We start from the raw sequence: 20,710 nt of genomic DNA on the forward strand, positions 1-20,710 counted from the left end.
CATAAGAGACTTAGATTTTACATCCCCCAAAAGAAAGTTTCTTTTAATATATGCTTTGGAAAATAATCAAATCTTATCCTGTCATCTCTCCCAAAGGGGGCGCCACCCAAGGGTCAGCAAGAGCCCTGCCTCCGGGCAGTGATCCCTTTTCACAGACAAGGAGGAGCAGCCACCATCCCTGCAGTTCCACCCCCTCCCACCGAGGACAAAAAAGCAAAGAAAACCTTTATCCAAGAGTGCTGTGGACCCAGCAGGCTGGCGTGAGTGACAGAGGGTCAAGGCCCGGGCTGGGGAGGGTACAGAATGCTGGAGGGCTAGCTCCGTGCAGGCAGGGGGGCAGGATGGGGCCCCTGCTGTGGTCTCGGGACAGCCCCAGGTCACTGAAGGAGACTGCAGAGGGCAGCAGGGCAGGGACCCCAAGAGCCCAGTCACTGCCCCCACAGCGTGGAGGCGGAGACACATCCCCTCACTCCCAAGGAGAAGCAGGCCCGGGAGGGTACAGCGAGCCTGCATCTCCCAGCACCCCCAGCTGGCTCGCCATGAGGTCCACACACTTGGAAAGCGCAGAAGCAAGAGGTCGGGGAACTGGGAAGTCCGGGGCCTTGTTGTGGGTCCGCGTCTGTGGCCGGTGGGGGTGCAGGAGAAGCCTGGGCCTTTCAGAGCCTATCTCCCAGTTCCAGGAGCCCCTCAGAAGGTGCAGGGCCCACCCCAGGCATGAGACCACCAGTCTTCTCCTTGGAGTTGGGCCAGGTGCCGCCTCTTCGCCCATCACTGCCATTCACAGAAAAGGGGGTTTGACTGCAGCAGCCTCTGGACTCCGGCAGGCTCCCCATCCCATCAGGCTAAAAGGAGCTTAAATATTCCAATGCCACCTCGTATACGAATTTATACTGTTCCTGAGAGGAGGAGAGGCAGACAGAGAGAAGGGAAGGCAGGAGAGAGAGGGAAAGGAAAGGAAAATGCATTTAGAGGTACGATTTTGGAATGAACTTTACCTACATCTGTGCTAACAGCTCAGAATTATCTGTGCAGATTCTGATTCAGTTGCTCTTGGGTGGGACTCAAGATTCGACATTTCTACCAGGCTCCCATATGCTACTGCTGGTCTACACACCAGACTTTGAGGGGGACCCACTGAGAGTAGGTTAAAGACTCACATTGTGGTCTGTCCCCATCATTGCACCAGGTCTTCTCATTGGGGGCTCTACCTGCCCAGTCTCTTTCCATCCCTTTCTCCAGTGTCCTCTTCCAATACTGTATTCATAAAATTAGCCTAAGTCAATTAGACTGGCATGGAACTGGATCCAAAACATAATCCACACTCTACAATCCAGAAGCCCTTCCCCTAAGCCTGGGTTAGTGGTACTTCCCTAAAGAACGGGCAGAGAGTAAAACAGAGTGGGGTGTATCAGGGTTAATATGTGGGCTGCCCTGCAGGAAAGAGAAGTTGGTGAGACTGGGAGCAAAGGATGTCGACTGTAGGTGCTAAGTCACTGAGTGTTTTACTATTTGATGCTGGTTTCTTCCGGCACAGGGAACTAGGGTCATGCCCTGCCTGGGGGAGAACAGTTCTCGGGACACTCACCAGGGTCTCCACCATGTTGGACTTGTTGTTCCGCAGCGTTTTCACGATGTGGAACACGTCAATGATGTTCTGCTGCTGGATCATCTCACACACGCTGCAGATGGCACAGAAGGTCCCGCTGCGGCCTCCCCCATTTCTAAACACAGAGGGAAGGGTAAGTCAGACTCCTTCCTGGGTGCCCCACCGGCATGGGGGAGTGGCTACCTTGGCCAAGGCAAGGTAAGGCACTGGCGAAAGCCCTAACCCGAGCCACGTGTCAGGGTCCGAGTGCCCCGAACCTGCTGTGACCTTGGGCAAGTCACTCCTTGTCTGAGCTCCAAGTTTCCCATTTATGTAATGGGGGGCGGGTTGGACTAGAGGACCCGGGAGAGTTCCGTTAGCTTGATGTTTCCTTGGTTCTGTGAGCAGGTTATAGTCCCATGGCACACCGACGCCAACCTTCAGGCCTCATGGTGTCTTTATTCATGTGCCTGCATCCTTGTCCAAAGGGATGCTCTGGGTCCACCCACTCATCCAGTGAAGACAGCTGAAGGTTGTGTATGATTTCCCGCCTAGTTTTCCCACCCACTAGGGACAGCCAGCCCAGGTGTTTGGGTGGGGGCCAGGCTGAGTCTGAGATGCTGTATCCTGAAGTGATAAGTCTCTATTTATACACCTGGGTAAGCAAGACCCTACAGCTCTGGAGAGTAGAGATAGAGAGCCCTTGGCAGGGCCAGCTCCCTGCCACTCCTTTCTGAGCCTCCATATGCCATCTTCATGGAGACATCTCAACTCTTTACAGAGAGTCCCTTTTGGAATCTGCCTGATTCGGAACTCCTGGGCGTGTTGCCAAGAGTAACTAATGATTTCATGTAATGGTCTGTGTCTAAGGAACATCTGGATGAAACTAAGGCACTTGATCTCCCAGATGTTTTATCTATAGGACATCCAACGACCAGATGCTTCAAGTACAGACAATTGCCCTCATTCACTAGCCAGCGCCTGCATTTCAGTGTCTGTTTTGGTGACGGTGGCTCCCAGGGGTGCCAAGGTCCCTGTTGATAGAAGGATACCCCTGCGCTTTCCTTTGGTTCAAACTGCTGGTCACCTTGGACAGGGAAGAGAGGGATAAAAACCAATCACAGGAAAGAGGAGGGAGGGACCCCCAGGAGGGAGGGTTCAGTATTTTCTGGAGCAAGAACAGCAGAGCCCAAGAGGAAGAGGCATCTCGGGCCAGTGGAGTGAGACCCTGGTGAGATGGGTGTGGCTCTGGGCTGAAGGAGAGCCACCTGAGTGTGGGGGAGGGAACTGAAGGGAGCAGGGTTAGCTGGCAGGGAATCAGCTGCCAGTTTCTGGGATGTGGGCAGAGCCAGCTCAGCCTGGCTGATGTCCCTCCAATGAGACATGCAACACCTCATGGCATCTTCCTGGACTACAGTGGGCATCCCTTGGGAAGGGGGATTGCTACAGGTGATGGCCCTTGAGCTGTGTGTGTTGAACTTCGCTTTAAGCTCTGTGACTTTTCTGACATGCGTGTGCACCTCCTTTTAGAAAGAGAATAAGCTGGTTTTGAAAAGACAATTCTGAGGTCAGTAGGTGTTATTAATGCCTCCACTAACGCCACAAATACTTATTCTGAAAAGGGGAAGTCTCTGGCCCACTCTTCCTTAACACACCTTTTTAAAGAGGGGGCCCTCTCAGTCATGTCTCCCCAATGACTTTAAGGTTCTAAGAAGCAAAGGGAATGGTTGTGAATCAAATGTTCCACACGAGCTGTCATCGCTCCCGATTTGTTTTGGGTCCGAGGTCTCTAGGATCCTTCTCTTTATACTCCTATGGTGGACTTGGACACAGGCATTTGCGTATTTGCTACCATGATATTGCAGATTTGTATGTTGGCAGATAAATTGTGTTTACTTTCTAAATATGTCACAAAGCCCCACAGAGCCTTACAATGACCTAATTCAATATACCCATTAGACAGATGAGTAAACTAAGGCTCATAAAATTAAGTGATTTCCTTGAAGATAGCTTGTCAGCCACAGTCCTCTAAGGGACCTGACCTCCACCCTGCGTGATGACATCAGAGTCTGTTTGACCCGGATCCCCTGTGCCCCAGCTATGCCTGTCCTAAGACAGGAGGTGAAGGTTCCATTTCACCTCAGTAATGGAAGTATGAACACAGCCGACCTGAGCCCACAGTGCCCTGGGAAAAGTGTTGCAGACACAGTGGATGAACCCTTTGGTCAGAGGGAGTGTGGGTGAATGGATGGCACGTTAGCCTGGAGGCCAGTGGATTCTAATCAAAGCTCCTCTCTTAACTGCCTGATGCTTCACCGCCTGTGCCTCAGTCTTCTCACTGTGACATGATAAAATCTACCTCACAGATGGAATGAGGTGACTCATTTTAACTGCCTGCATTGAGCTCACTTAACCCATCCCCCTTTCCTCCTTTTCTTCTTCAGGAAATAATAGAAGAGGGTTTAGTTGGTGGAACCCTCTTCAACCTGAGCCTCCTTGTGATTGGCAGGCCACATCCTGCTTCCTGCTGGAGGGTGGGACTTCCCTGCCTCCTGGGAGCATAGGGGTGTGGTCTGACCACACTTCATGTTTAGGGAAAGGCTACCAGGTTTTGCATCAGTAAATATGTCACATAACATTAGTTCAGGGCAACCCCAGTCCATTGAAGGGTTGAGATTCTTTGAATACACTCCCATTGGCCTTTCAGGGATGTTGAGATGTGTGCAGCCAGGCTTGCCTAGGACTAGTGTTTGTGGCCAGCATCCTCAAGGCCGTCCTATCGCCCACCACCCTGTGGCCCTGGAGATGCCTCCCTAGTACAGTACTCACAGGCAGTGGACCACGGTGCGTCCCTCCCGCCCGTCATACTGCTCCTGCCACTTCTCCAGCCGCCGGACCACTTTGAGCAGAGAGCGCTTGGAGGGGGGCGTGTCCCGGTAGGCAGGCCAGCCAATGTACTGGAGGTGCTGGACTATACGATACCCATCCTGAGGCTGAGAACAGAGAGGCTGTTAGGGCTGTTGCAGCATTGGGTGGAGGACAGACTAAATGAGGTCTCAGCCATGTCATCACGGGGAGAGTCACAGACTCTCTCTTTACTCATCTCTACACTTTTGTGCACACTGATTCTCCTGCCATGACTGCCCTGCACCCTTCTCAACCTGGAAAATTCCTACTCAGTCTTCAAAACCCAATTCAAACATTCCATTCCTCAGGAAAAGCCTGCCCTTTCCCTGAGGTTCATGTGCCAGAATATATCTCACTTTCCCACTAGATCAGTGATGGCGAACCTATGACACGCGTGTCAGAGGTGACCCGCGAACTCATTTTTTTGGTTGATTTTTCTTTGTTAAATGGCATTTAAATATATAAAATAAATATCAAAAATATAAATCTTTGTTTTACTATGGTTGCAACTATCAAAAAATTTCTATATGTGACACGGCACCAGAGTTAAGTTAGGATTTTTCAAAATGCTGACACGACGAGCTCAAAAGGTTCGCCATCACTGCACTAGATAGTGAACTCTGAGGGCAGGGGCTGAGTTCTGTTCACCCTGGGCCCCAATAAAGGCCCATGTCACTTTAGTTAGCCACCATCCATAGGTTACTAAGCTGCTCCCTTCCACCCATACTCCTCCTCCCAGCCAGTGAGTTTCCTCTTGGAAGCGGCTCTTCTTCATTTTGGTGTGGTTCCCAGGGTCTAGCTCTAGCCCAAAGCTTACCGGATCCAATCAAAGGCTGCATCTACTGCCAAAACAGCGTGACACAGTGGGAAAGTGTCTACATGGCAGCAAGTGTGTCAGGAAACAGGCAGATGGCAGGCGGGATGTCGCCCTGTGCGAACCTGTGTTGGAACCATGGCTGGAGCTGGAATCGGCAGAGGCATCGCTTCCCCAAGGACGAAATGATCCGAGAGCTCAGCCCGGACGCTCATTAGCGGCGGGTTCCTCTCCCACAGGCTCCATCTATTTGTGTGTGTGTGCGGTGGGGGAGAGGGCGGTGGGGGATGCAATGGCGGCCGCGCACTCACCCGAGCCATGTTGCAGATGCGGAATATTCTGTGGATGATGTCCTCGTCGATGTCTGCGGAGACGAACTCCACTTGGATGGGCCCGTAGCACCCGGAGGTCTTCTCAGGCCAGTACTGCATACAGAGCTGGGGGAGAGGCCACAGGAAGGGGCCGGGTGGGAGGGCGTTAGTCTCATGTATCACTAAGCCTTTCTGATCGTTGGCAGAACACACTGGCTAGAGATGCAGAGTGTCATGGAGGAAATTAGACTCCGCTTCCCTGTTGGGGAGCAGCCACCCATTTCGGGGGGTGTTGTTGAAAAGTCGAAGCTCTGAACACAGAAACACTTTGCTGTGATGATTTCACACCATTTGTTAGACTTGCTGGGCCTCACTTTCCTCATCTGTAAAATGGGGAGAATGGCATTTACCTCGAAGCGCTGCTGTCAGACTTAGGTAGAACACTCCAAGGGAAGGGCAGGTATAACCTCTAGTTTTCTTTTCACTAATGTGAACCACGGCAAACACTTCCCCATTCCAGGAAAACCTTTACAATCATTTCATGATCAGATCATGAACACTTTAGAATATATATAAGCTTTGGCATCAGACATACTTGGGTGCAAATCCAGGCTCTGCTCCTTACTAGCTGTGTGGCACAGGCCTCAGTTTTCTAATATGTAAAATGGGGATAACTATGCCTACCTTACAAAAGGTGATGTAGCATGGTGTTGAGAGGTCTTGCCTGTGATCTTTCCTATTTTTCTGGAATTGTGAATCAGATCCTACAGCTGAGAGCAAAGGCGACGGTGGCCCCACAACCTAAGACGGTGTCTCAGCCAGAGGTGGTTTTGTCACCCAGGGGACATTTGTCAATGTCTGGAGATACTGTTGATGGTCACACCTGGGGGTTTCTATGGGTATCTAGTGAGTGGAGGCCAGGATGCTGCTCAATATCCTCCAATGAGGGTATACCTTTCCCCCACCCAGGACTCTGGCCCCCAATATCAATAGTGCAGAGATTGAGAAACCATGGCCTAAGATCACAAGTGATTCCTTAGGTTTATAGTCTCATCAAGAAAGAGAGACAGACACTTCATTCTTCTCTGTTAAGCCACCAGATGACTTCAGTTGGAGAAAGAACATTGAGGTAGTTGGCAGGGGATGTGGCTCAGAGGGGCAAATGTGCTTCCTCAAATTCCTGCTTCCCAAGGATCATGGGGATGGACTCTGTCCAGGTTTATAGGTCTCAGTATTGGGCACGGAAAAGAGCCAAGTTGAGGCTGTATGCTTGTCAGGGGCCACTCCAGCATGGACCCTCCACCTGGGGGTTGCCCAGAGGATGGACAAGACCCACCGAGGCCTCTGAGGGCCACCTGGTCTGCCACAGCCTACGCCAGCTTGCAGACAGCAACCCAGTGGCCTCCTCACAGCTACTACAGATGCAGGATTTTCATGAAAGGGATCGATGTCCCTTTGTGGAGAGAGAGCAGTCACATGCAAAAGGGCATTTTCTCTATTCTTTCTCTCTCCAGAACTGGAACCAGAATGGAAAAGCCAGGAGGAGGGAGGATGAAGGAGAGAGAAAGCACACATCTCCAAACATCCTAGCTGTGCAACCCAAATTCCGGCTCAGGGATAATATTGGTCACAGGATAGGCCACACCTGGCCGGCACCGATTCTGAAGTAAAGTTTTATTGAAATACCACTGTACTTCTTTGTTTATGTATTATTGTCTGTGGTTGCTTTCGAGCTACAATGGCAGAGCTGAGCAGACCACATAGCCTGCAAAACCTAAAATATTTCCTATCTTGTCCTTCACAGAGAAAGTTGGCCGACCCCTACACTGTCAGCTTGTTCTGGGAATAAAGGAGATGGCGCATGTGAGCAAACAGGCATGGCATAAGCACCCACTGACTCCCAGCGATTCACAGTATTATTGAACCTATCAGTGCTCCACAAAAATAACAATTATGATAATGCCTCACATTTAAAGCTGAAGGATTCTTCTTATCACCTGTCTCAAATAGCAAAGACCTAACGAATGGTGGTTGCTTTCCTGGCATCTCCACTGGGGTTAACCGAGCATGTGTGTGGGTGGCTCTCACAGGGGCCCAGTGGCTGGACGGTCATCTGCTGAGCTGGGCGGTTATGACAGATCCACAATTTGACCTTCATTTCTCTTTGCCATTGGCTCTCCTGCCTTGCACCCTTCCCAGTGGTGAGGGACCAGCACTGATAAGTCTGTGACTGGCCAGAGAAATCAGAACTCATCAGAACTTCCCATTAAAAAAATAATTGCCTTTATCATCTGCACTGAATTTGGCCTTGCCAGAAGTTGACCGTGATCCCGACATCAGGTACAGGTGTCCGAGGCATCAGGGAAAGTCAGTTACCCCCAATATTTTCAGTCTGGAGAGAATGTGGAATTATTTGTCTCTTTTAATAAGATTTCCAGACCAATTTCTCAAGCTAATAGGTTCTACTATGCCTCAAACAAGACTCCTACATTTGGGACACTTCCCTGCATTTGATTTTCCAGGTCACTCTCCCGTAATGCCCAGAGGGCTGGGGAAGTGTGTGGGGTCTTAATCCTAAATCAGAGCCATCCTTTCACTTGAGTTCCCTCACTTGTGAGATGGTGGCAGCAACAGTGTGGGTGACGTGGCGTTTGAGCTGCCAAGGATCATCAGGGTCTCCCACAGCTCAGGATGCCACACATGATCTAGCCATGGGGACAGAAGGAAGGGGCGGGAGCCGAGTGTTCCCAGTGACCCTCTGGGGCTCAGAAATGATTCTCATCAACAAGAAATGTCCTCTATGGTTTAGCTCAAGGCTGTCCTGGCCTCCAGCCTCTGGGGTTGTGCCTTGGTGGGCGCGGCCTTTCTGGCCATGTAGGCGGTGTAGCAAAAGGGTTCCCTGGGTTCAAATCCCAGCCCTGCCACTTTCTAGCTGAGTGACTTGGCCAAATCATTTAGCTTCTCCGAGTTATGAGTGGCTGTGGATCTGAATGTGTCTGCTTAGCACTGGGGTCTGTAAGTAGTGAGCACTCAGTAAATGTGAGCTATAATATTAGGCAATTTGGGGGAGTGCCCCTCAAACAAGATGGATAAAGTGTTTTTTTTCTCCCACCACTTAGTAGCTCTTATGAAAATTTCTCTTTAAGATAATACCCAAAGGACTGCCCTTGTGAAAATTCCTGATCAACCAGCTTGGGGGAGCAGTGGGGACTGGACACTGTTCTGCATGTCAAAGGAGAGAGACCTGTGGAATGTTCTGGAGGGGGACCCAGGAGATGGGAGAGGGAGGTTGGGATGCAGTGGAACCAGTGAAACGAAAGTGAATCGATGTGTCATGTGACCCCCCCCCAACCTAAATATTCAGCAAATTTATAATAACATGCACAGTGCTCAATATGTATTGATTTCCTGTGGAAACCAGCGAGGAACTAAGCTTTCTCCCTGGGTGACAAAGAAACAAAGCAGAAACATGTATGTGGTCTGAGGGCCAGACCACGAGCACATGAGCATCAGCATTTTATAGAAATCTTGGGGATGGGGACCCTGGAAATGGGATTCAAAAGCCCACTTGACCCTCTAAAACAGTGGTTCTCAACCTGTGGGTCGTGAACCCTTTGGCGGTCGAACGACCCTTTCACAGGGGTCGCCTAAGACCATCCTGCGTATCAGATATTTACATTATGATTCATAACAGTAGCAACATTACAGTTATGAAGTAGCAACGAAAATAATTTTATGGTTGGGTCACAACATGAGGAACTGTATTTAAAGGGCCAGAAAGTTGAGAACCACTGCTCTAAAACCATGAGGTCCCCACTGACCTGGGGCCACACGTACATTCAGTACCACTTTGGCATTTTCTTCCTTAGATGGAAAACTGTCGAAATGGCTGTCTCCAAGAATTGATTCACATCCTTTAGAGCCGTGTTCGGCAAACCGCGGCTCTCGAGCCACATGCGGCTCTTTGGCCCCTTCAGTGTGGCTCTTCCACAAAATACCACGTGCGGGCACGCACGTACAGTGCGATTGAAACTTCATGGCCCGTGCGCAGAAGTCGGTATTTTGTGGAAGAGCCATACTCAAGGGGCCAAAGAGCCGCATGTGGCTCGCGAGCCGCAGTTTGCCAACCACTGGCCTAGAGCCTGGACCAACAGCCTTTTTCCACCTTTCACTCCAGTATCTCCCTCCTTACCCAGCAGGGAGGGTGGTGCTGCCTGTCTGAGCGCTTCCTCACTTCAGACACGCAGGCCCTGCCGAGGACCACACCTGAGGGGAGCCGGCCCAGCTCGGCTGCTGGTTAGAAACGGCCAGGCTTCCTCCAGCAACGCAGAGCAGCTCTTGTTGTTTATTGTCAGAACAAGTTAAACCAAGCGGAAGTCATGACGCCTGTGTGGATGGCCGGGAACAGCTGCCATATATTGTTCCACACGGTCTCCACGGCTGTGTGAGCCGTGCAAAGAGCAAGTTCATACGCGAACAATAACAAACACAAAGGCAGCTCCACTGTTAAACATCATCTGTTTTTCGCTGATGGAATCAGAAAGCTTGTTAGTCACTGATATAAATGTGCCCTGATGCATTGAATGGAAACCAGCATATGTCCTATTTGGGGAATAAACAACTTTAAAGCATATTTCTGTACACCTTAGTATGCCTTTTGTTAATTAAATAATACTTTGACAAAATGGAAAAGCCAAGGAATATACAACTTCAGAAATTAAAGACTTACTTGTCAAGGTCCCTGTAATCCACAGAGCAGGGTGGGTGGGGTGGGGTGGGGGGAACCAGGCCCAAGCCACCCAAGATGAAGTGAATTAGTATTTTTAAGAGAAAAACAGAAAAGACCCACCTGAACTGATTTTAAAATTCAGGTTCATGATTATAAAATTCCTTTAAATAGATTTGATAAAGAGTCCAAATCACATAATTGGTTTTAATACTGTGGCCAGTTAAGGAAGACAGATGGTGCGTGAAGCAGTGGACACAAAGCAAGGGACAGAGAGAGGCACATGGGCCATAATCAGAGAGATCCGCACACCCCTCCTCCATGCAGCCTCTCCATGGTCCGACGGGTGAACAGTACAGTCTCCATCAGGGGTGGAAACTGACTTATGACAGCTGCATCAGCGTGCATTTCCAGAAAGGAAGGGGGGCCGCTTAGGAAAAGGGTGGGTGGAAGGCAAAGGCCAGGGCATGTTAGAAACAGGTAGGAGAGAGACAACTGAGTTATGCAACTTAAGAATGGATCAATTTTTGGCTTCTAGTCAAGATGGAGGTGTAGGTAAACAAGGTACGAGAATCCTCCCATAACCACATCAAAAATACAACTAATCTTCAGAACACCCATCATTCAGAACCACCTGAAATCTGGCTGAATGGAAGTCCTACAACTAGGGAATTAAAGAAGCAGCCACATCGAGCCTGTAGGAGAGGTGGAGGTGCTGAACGGGCGGGTCCCACACCCATGTGTGGCCTATTTTAATCTGGAGGGATACCTTGGCTGTGGAGGTACCCCTGAGAAGTGAGGGGTCTCAGCCCCACACCAGACCCCTCATCCCAGGCTTCCAGTGCTGGGAAGAGACGGCTTCATAAATTCAGGCTGTAAAACCCAGCAGGGGTTGTGGCTGAGTGACACCTCTTAAAGGGCCTGCACACGGACTTACTCGACTCCCTTCCTCTGAGCTCCAGTGCTGGGGCAGCAGCTTGAAAGGAAACAGGGACATACGGGGAGGAACTGAATTGTCTGGCATCAGGGCAAGAGCTGGGGGGCAGCTTTCTCCCACACAGAAGTGCTGGCAGAGGTCACTGTTCCTATGCTGAGACCTCCCCATCACAGAGCTGACTGGCAGATGCCATATCTGAGTATCCATCAACCTGGTTCACACTGTTCTCACCCTTCCCCCCCCCCCCCCCCCGGGGATTCCCTGAGACCCTGCCCCACCCAAATTTTGGGGTCATCCAAACCCTTTCCAGTGCTTTCCATACATGCTTCGGACTTTCCTAAAATCTCTCAAGCGGCTGCTAGCCTCAGTGTGCTCTGTACCTCTTGTTAAGTGACCCCAGGCCCGGCACTAGCAGCAGCCAGCCTTGGTTCACAGCTTGGCCTCTTCTGGGCACCTCCAAGCCCAATACATGTAGCAGCCATCTGCAGATCCCTCAATATTATGCCAGGTGGCCTCCAACAGGGTACAGGCAGGGTACATCTCGGGAGGCCGCAGAGCTAGTGCACCTGGTGGTCAGCTTCAGACCACACCAGATTACAGTCCTACCACATCCACAAGTGACACACTCAAGGAGCGGACTCAGTGAGCACCAAAGCCCCACTGAAGCAAGTCCTGCTCCATAGGGTCGACACCTGCACATCAGGTCTTTCACTGTAGTTACAGCTGGCCCTCCCAGCCAATTGGCCTGGGGATCAATCCTTCCCAGCGACACCAATAGCCATCAAGGCTCAACTGCAACAGGACAGTGCACACAGCCCACACAGGGGTGCACCTGGAGTGCCCAGCTCAGGTGACTGGGGATGCTGTGCCACTGAGACTTACAGTACACCTACTACACAAGGCCACTCTACTAAGTCCTGGAGACATAGAAGTTCTACCTAATGCATAGGCACAAACACCAGAAAGCAGCCAAAATGTGGAGGCAAAGAAACATGTCACACGTGAAAACTGGAGAAATCTCCAGAAAAAGAACTAAATGAAGTGGAAGCAGGCAAACTACCAGATGCAAAGTTCAAAACAATGGTTATAAGGATGCTCAAGGGACTTAGTGAGAACTTCCACAGCATGAAAAAGGACTTGGGAACCATAAAACACAACCAGTCAGAAATGAAGGATGCACTAACTGATATGAAGAATAATTTATAGGGAATCAACAGTAGAGTAGAGGACACTGAGAATCAAATCAGCAATTTGGAATATGAGGAAGCAAAAACACCCAATCAGAACAGCAAAAAGAAAAAAGAATCCAAAATTATGAAGACAGTATAAGAAACCTCTGGGACAACTTCAGGTATACCAACATTCACATCGTAGAGGTGCCAGAAGGAAAAGAGGGAGCAAGAAATTGAAAACCTATTTGAAAAAATAATGACAAATTTCCCCTGCCTGGTGAAAGAAATAGACATACTCTGATCCTCCTCCTTCCACTTATAAGGATCCTGGATAACCCAGAACAATCTACACATTTCAAGATGCCCAACTTCATCACATCTGCTAAGTCCCTTTTATCATGTAAGATAACACATTAATGGGATTAGGGTGTGGACATCTTTTGGGGGGCATGATTCCGCCCACCACACAGCCACACCCCAGAGCAGTCACAGAGGGTCTCCTGAGCTTTCTAAACAATGTGGTGGGTGTGGCATGGCCATGAAGAGGGCTTCCTTCTGTTTCTAACCCCTTCCCCCTCAACTCTGGTCTAACCATAGAGGCCATTAAAGATGGACAAGCTCTTGTCAATGCTATTGGGGGTGACTGAAAATGTTCTTTCTGGTGTACCCGTCAGAAACCACAGTGTCATTTACTGGATGTTGTGGTTCTGGGATTTTGCCCCACCAATCTGGCCTCAGGCCTTTGGAGTGCCACAGAGCTAGAAAACCTCTAAGGTTGAATGTAGCTGCTTTGAGAGTCTTTATCTTGAGCCCCACCTATTCATAATTATCTTTGAACGACAGCCACTGTGGAGAACAGAAGAGTAGCTGTGGCTGGGGATGGCTGATTGAATGAAGTAATATTGGATTCTAAGCAGAGGCAGGCAGATCTGGCCAGCAGTGCAAGACAGTAAAGCACTCAGATCTCTCACCCAGTTCTCAATTTTATTTGCTGCAACTTACAGATACACCACCAACATGAGCCCCGATAGTCCCTCAACCACAGGATGTGGCATTGGTCCTCTTGGGAGCAATCTGATGTGCCTGGGACCTGGGGCTGCCCTGTCAGTGTTGCTGTGATGGCTGAAGCTACAGGCTGCCTTGGCACAGGCACCCTGGCAGATAAATGCTAGTGCCACTTCAAAGAACACCCCTCCAGGTGCTGAGGGCAGCTTTTCTGATGCTCACGCTGTGTCATTGTTTATTTTCGCAAGGTGCCCAGCTGTTGTGGTGGTGATATTTATATCAGTAAGTGCTCTATTCATCTACCAATTTCAGGGGATGCTTGCCAGCTGCGTATGGCAGCCAACCTCGGGGAACGTCTGAGCCTGATTGTTTGCATTTAGAGAATCAGTCCTCAAAGGCTGTATCAACATCTGGGGCTGAAAGATCTTCATTCATCCAGGGCCCGCCCTGAAAGGGGAAGCTACAGCCAACGACCTTGACCTTTGCTTCTCTATGTGCCCCAAAGTGAGGCTCTTTGAAAATCCTCCTCTGTGCCGGAGCTCTGGTTTTGTAAAAAATAGATCTAGAGACATAGAAGCATGGAACAGACTGTAGAATCTCAGAGGGAAGGTGGGCGTGGGTGGGTGGGAAGAGATTAATCAAAGAACTTATATGTATATATGCATAACCCATGGACACAGATAATAGTGTGGTGAAGACCTGGGGGGCAGCGGGTGTAGAGTGTAGGTTGTAGGTGTAGGTGTAGGCAGTGATGGCGAACCTTTTGAGCTCGGCGTGTCAGCATCTTGAAAAACCCTAACTTAACTCTGATGCCGTGTCACATATAGAAATTTTTTGATATTTGCAACCATAGTAAAACAAAGATGTATATTTTTGATATTTATTTTATATATTTAAATGCCATTTAACAAGAAAAATCAGCCAAAAAAATGAGTTCGCGTGTCACCTCTAACACGCGTGTCATAGGTTCGCCATCACTTGTGTAGGGGGTCAATGGGGAAAAATGAGACATCTGTAATACTTCCAACAATAAAGATAAAACAACAACAACACACGCACACACACAAAATGGATGTTGGGAAAAGGGAACAGTACACAGGCTTTCACTGGCTCTACTCTGCTCATGGGCTCATGGAGCACGTTCACTCACTGTTTTACTTTTTCAGGCAAAGGAACCTGGCGATGATACCTTCTGACTCTGGAACTCTGCAAGGGTCTTTGTTTTATGGAAATTGGTTTAATTTCATGGTTATCTCAAATTCCAACCACCTGTTGTTTGGGCCTAACCCTTGGAGTCATCCATTTTTCTCTCAACTTCCATATTTTGTTGGATCTATCTTATATGCCTAGAACCCACTCCATTGCTACCACGTAGGTTGAGGCCACCATCTCCTGTCACCTGGACTATTGCCGAAGTCCCTCTCTGTTCTCTCTGCTTCCACTCTTAGCAGCCACCCTCCCCCTCCCCACACCAACAGTCTATTCTCAACACAGCAGCCAGAGGGTTGCTTTTTAAAAAATGTTGAGTTACTTTTTCAAGTCACTCCTTTCTGCAAAACCTGTCAGTGGCTCCTCATTTCTCTCCAAGTAAAACCCCAAATTCTCCCTAGGAGCCTCCCCAGGCCTTCCGTGACCTGGTTCTGCTGTGTCTCTGTGTCACCTGCTGCAGCTGTGCCCACACTCACTCGGCTCCAGTCTCAGTGGCCTCCAAACTGTTTCTCAAATGGGCCAGGCCATGCCCCCCATAGGCCTTGGTGTGGGCTGGCCCTCAGCCTGGAATGCTCTTCCTGAGATGCTCATGTGGCTCGTCCTCTCATTCCTCCAAACCTCCCCTCGAATGAACTTCTTCATAGGGTGCACCTTGGTCACTCTATCACAGCTGCATCCTGTGCTTCAAACTAGCCTTCCGACCTTCATCATCCTCTCATTTTTCTTTTCCCATCCATGTACCTTCCAACATGCAATTAAGGACACTATAGAGTGTGTGCTGTTTATTGTCTCCCCTGCTTTAGAACAGAAGTTGCATGAATATTTCACAGATCTACATCAAATATTCCAAAAATTTATATAAAACCAAAAGAGACCCAGGATAGCTGCAGAAATACTGAGAAAGAAGAATAAAGTTGGAGGAATCACAATACCAGATATCAAACTATACTACAAAACTATTGTAATCAAAACAGCTGGGTACTGGCCCAACAACAGGCCTATAGACCTACGGAACAGAACAGAGAGCTCAGAAATTGACCCATGCCAATATGGCCAATTACTATTTGACAAAGGTGGTAAAAGCATACAATGGAGTAAAGATAGTCTCTTCAATAAATAGTGTTGGGGAAATTGAACAGGTATATGCAAAAAAAATGAAACTAGTCCAGCAATTTACATGCTACACAAAAATAAACTCAAAATGGATAAAAGACTTAAATGTAAGTCATGAAACCATAAAAATCCTACAAGGCAATAAAATCTCAGACATCTCTCATAGCAGTATTTTCACCGATACATTACCTAGGGCAAGGGAAACAAAGGGGAAAATTAGCAAATGGGACTACATCAACCTAAAAAGCTTCTGCACAGCAAAAGAATCCATCAACAAAATGAAAAGGGAGCCTACTGTATGGGAAAACATATTTTCCAATGATGCATCTGGTAAGAGTTTAATTTCCAAAATATACCAAGAATTCATACACCTCAACATCAGGAAGGCAAACAATCCAATTAAAAAATGGGCAAAGGACCTGAATAGACACTTTTTCAAAGAGGACATACAGATGGCCAATAGATACATGAAAAAGGCTCAAAATCACTAATCATCAGAGAGATGCAAATTACAATGACAATTAGGTATCATCTCACACCTGCCAGAATGGCTACCATCAATAAATCAAACAAGTACTGGAGAGGATGTGTAGAAAAGGGAACCCTAGTACACTGCTGGTGGGTATCGTCACTGTGGAAAATAGCATGGAATTGCATCAAAAAAATTAAAAATGTAACTGCCATTTGACCCAGTGATCCCACTTCTGGGACTATATCCTAAGAATCCCAAAGTACCAATCAGAAAGAATATATGCACCCCTATGTTTATAGCAGTATTATTTACAATAGCCATGATCTTGAAACAACCCAAGGGCCCATCAGTAGAAGAGTGGATAAAAAAAGCTGTGGTCCATTTACACAATGGAATACTATGTGGCTGTAAAAGAGAAGGATCTCTTACCATTTGAAACAGCATGGAGGGACCTGGAGAGTATTATGCTAAGCAAAGTAAGGCAGTTAGAGAAAGACAAATATCACACGATCTCACTTATAAGTAGAATCTAAAGAACAAAATAAACTGGTGAACAAAATAGGGCCAGAGGTATGGAAGTAGGGAACAGAATAACAGTCTCAGTGTGTGTGTGTGTGGGGGGGGGCGGTCAGGAGGGGGATTGGAGGAGAGGACAGGAAGAGATTAACCAAAGAACATACATGCATAACCTATGGACACAGAATAGCATGGGGAAGGCCTGGGGTGGGGCAGGGGTTGGGTGAGGGGGGCAAAAAGGGAGAAAATGGGAGACATTGGTAATACTGTCAACAATAAAATTTTAAAAATTCCATGAAAAGAAAATGAACAGAAGTTGCACGAGAGATGGGAGTTTTCTGCTTTCTTCCTATGTCTCGCTCACGGATGCATTCCAGCACCCAGAACAGCGTCGGGCAAACAACAGATACTCGGCCAACAAGGTCGAATGAACAAGCGGAATCTGTCCGGAATGTCTCTCACATGCACACCCAAGTCGCACTCCATTCCCTTCTGTAACCTGCGCCTCTCTTGGCCTCCCCAACCTTCCTGCTCCCTCCCCAGCTCCTCCCTTGCCTTCCCCACTGGGGCCAGTCACATCCCCAGATGCCTGATGACCCAGACTGGAACCCTGTCCATGACTTCTTCTCATTCACCTCCACATCCAGCTGGTCCCCAAACCTGGGCACTTCAGCTTTGGCAGTGTTTCCACATCCAACCTCTGTACTCCCGCCTCCTCGTCACCTGCTCAGCCAGATAATTCCTTTAATTCTGCACATTGGCAACACCCTCCGCCCCAATCTCCCAGTTTCCAGATTTTTCCTTGTTTTTTTCTCTTCACTGGTTCCCAGACTCAGCTTTCTAACAGGAACACTGTTACACCACTGCACAATCTCTCAACATCTCTCCTCCCTGTACAGTATTTTCAATCCTGTATTCCTAGGAACCCCAGGGGTTCCACAAAGGTACCCAGATTAGGTGACTCTCTGAGGCATCTGGAGGAGCTAAAAGACCAGGTGGGTGAAGCTCTAGGCCAGAGGTCCTCAAACTTTTTAAACAGGGGGCCAGTTCACTGTCCCTCAGACATTCCACACATGCGCACTGCGGGCCCGGGACGAGTTGGCTGCTAAGCAGGACAGGCAGCGGCGGCAAAAACACCCGGCGGGCCGGATAAATGTTTTTGGCGGGCCGCATGTGGCCCGCGGGCCGTAGTTTGAGGACCCCTGCTCTAGGCCCCCTGCCCCCACTTCAGTGCTAGCAGGTCTCAATCATAACCTCCTTCAGATATTGGGCTTGCATGGAAACTTCTAATTTGAAGAAAGGATTCTGTTGCATACAAAATAAGTCTTTAAAACAACCACCACTTACCTTGCTGCAGGCCAAGGCCCAAGCTCCTTAGTGGGTGGGCAGCCCTCTGCAAGCTGGGCCCTGGCGCTTTCTAGCGTCACCACCTTCTCCTGCTGACACACCCTGGGACCCAGCCACACTGCACAGGAACTGTGAGCTGCTCTGTGGACAAGCCTGCCCACATTCACCCCACCCTGCCGTGGTCCCAGCTGTTCCTTCTGCCTGGAATGTCCTTTCCCAGTGACTTCATCCCCCACACGCCGCATCTCTGCTGCCTTCCTTCAAGGCCACAGTCACCTTCCTTTTGAAGCCTTCCCTCACCCTGTGGGCAGAATTAATTGCTCCCCGTTCCCCGCGCACACAGCACTCGCCGCTGACCTCTATTATAGCGCTGCCCCGTGTGGTAGAACAATTTGCTCATCTGTCTCTGTAGCCAGACTGTGAGGCTGAGACCACAGCTCGGACCAGCTTCATTTCATTCCCACACAGGCCCGCGCTCCCACACAGGTGCACTGCGTTACTGCGAGTTTCCTTCAGGAAGTGAAAGGACTGCTTCTGAAAACCCCAGAGGAGGTGGCCAGTCTCCCCTCCTCTACCCAGGGGTGGCTGCCCTGCCATGGGATGTGGGTTCTGGAAGCTGTCTCGTGAGGTGCTGTAGGCACATGATGCTTGGAGCCCTCAGACCCAGAGGGGCAAGGCATGAAGCCTGCTGGGCATGAGGGCATGAGGGCCACCTGTGACAAAGCCTGGGCTCGGTTTGGAGGTCAGTGGGCAAAGAGTCCAAGGTGCAAGCCCTAGGCTGTCCCCCAGGCTGTGTTGTGGAGTGGGCAGGGTGAGGTTGTGGCCAGGATATTCTGCAGGGCTGGAGACCTTCGGCGGGGGGGGGGGGCGCGGCAGTCTCCTCTGTGAGCTCTGCATGACTCAGAACAAGGCCCTAACTAGTGCCTGGGGAATGGAGCACAGAGTCAGGCTGGGTGGTGCGGGGCCAGACAAAGCCCGCACAAGTGGGAGTCAATACTGGGATATGGAGGGCCCTGGGGTACAGGGCCTGCCAGGAGGTGCCCTGCAGAAGCGGAGTGGGCTTGCTTGGTGCTCACAGCCCCCGTGCCCATCAGACAGCAGCTCGGTGGGGCAGAGGCCCCTCTGCTGGATCTCAGGACTCTCCCTCCAACTCTAGGGCACGGCTGCCCTGACGCACCTGAGCACCTAGGGCAGTGCCGGGCCTCCTCCTACCTGGGCAGTGTCCATCTCATTCAGCATCACCACGGAGGAGCAGTTATAGTCGAACACCAGCCTCCAGAAGTCCGCCACGGTGTTGGGTAGAGGGTGCTGCGTGACCACGAAGGCCGCGGGCTGCTTGTGGCTCTGCAAAGGAACGACACAGGCTTCATAAATTACGTCCATCAGCGATGTTCTAATGCTGATGAGGCCCAGATGGTGCCAGAGGCCCCAAGCCTGCAAATAGGTTACACAAAGCACCTGGCCATTCTGTGATCTCTGGGTGCCCTGGCAGCAAAGGGGCGTCTCATAATGAACTCATTCTCCAAAATAGGACATTTCATTAGGAAAGTGTCACTCGGATGGGGATTATCCAAATAAATTATTTGTGTCTTGGAGCTCAGCAAATAATCATTTTACTCCGAAATGAAAGGTTCTGGATGCAGATTTGCTTCTCTGCTGGCCAAGGTTCCTCTTGGGATAAGTGGGATATCTGTGTCCCTTGCCCACAGTCCTGTAGGAGGAGTTGGCTCAGCCCATGGCAGAGAGCATCCTGAAGGGGCTTCTATTGCAGGAGGCTCATCCTGACAAAGGCTGGAAGGAGGGCTGAGCTGGGCCGGTGGCAGATGGGCACTAGAGTGTCCAGTGGAGCAGGGAAAGGTTCCCATGTTTTAAATTCAGGCAGACCTGATTTCAAACCCAGCTTTGCCACTTGTACATTATGTCATCCATCCATCCTGCATTCATCCATTCTTTCATTCATCCATGCATTCATTCATCCATGTATTCACCCATCTATGCATTCATCCATGCATTCTCATCCATGCATTCATTCATCCATGCATCCATCCAGCCATGCATTCACTCATCCATGCATTCATTCATCCAGGCATCCATCCATCCATGCATCCATCCATCCATGCATTCATCCATGCATTCTCATCCATGCATTCATTCATCCATGCATCCATCCAGCCATGCATTCACCCATGCATTCACTCATCCATGCATTCATTCATCCATGCATCCATCCAGCCATGCATTCATCCATGCATTCAATTATCCATGCATTCATTCATTCAGGCATCATTTGCAAAGTGACATTTTTTGGTGCTAAGCACTGGCAAGTTATTAGAGCTCTCCCAATCTTGGGTTCTTCATCTAGAAAATGGGAATCATAACTCCAAATGGATGATGTCCTACATATTGCGTGAGATTTGCCTGTGAAAGACCAGCAAGCAAGAACCAAGCTGTGAGCCCGCTGTTAGGGCAGACACACTCCTGACTTGGTTCTTCAACCTTGGCACGGGTATTGTGGGATATTGTGTTGGCACACTGAAACCCAGTACCGGTCTAGCAAACAAATAAATTCAGCCCCATATTCAGATGGGGAAACTGA

The 20,710-nt window shown here is 49.5% G+C and overlaps 1 protein-coding gene across 2 annotated transcripts in view; it reads right to left on the minus strand.

Moving 5' to 3' along the window:
* Window positions 1-15: 15 nt before the first annotated feature.
* The window catches only part of PTPRT (protein tyrosine phosphatase, receptor type T), a 585,877-nt gene continuing 565,182 nt past the window's right edge, over window positions 16-20,710 (minus strand). For both annotated transcript variants that reach the window (XM_023750890.1, XM_023750889.1), the window contains exons 26-30: window positions 19,327-19,458; window positions 5,618-5,743; window positions 4,415-4,578; window positions 1,586-1,721; window positions 16-896 (exon numbers count right to left, since the gene is read on the minus strand). In XM_023750890.1, the coding sequence (XP_023606658.1) occupies window positions 843-896; window positions 1,586-1,721; window positions 4,415-4,578; window positions 5,618-5,743; window positions 19,327-19,458 (612 nt within the window). In that variant the 3' untranslated portion in view covers window positions 16-842. The remainder of the gene's footprint in view (window positions 897-1,585; window positions 1,722-4,414; window positions 4,579-5,617; window positions 5,744-19,326; window positions 19,459-20,710) is intronic.

The sequence above is a fragment of the Myotis lucifugus genome, unplaced genomic scaffold, assembly GCF_000147115.1.
Source record: "Myotis lucifugus unplaced genomic scaffold, Myoluc2.0 scaffold_16, whole genome shotgun sequence".
In the NCBI taxonomy this organism is placed as follows: domain Eukaryota; kingdom Metazoa; phylum Chordata; class Mammalia; order Chiroptera; family Vespertilionidae; genus Myotis; species Myotis lucifugus.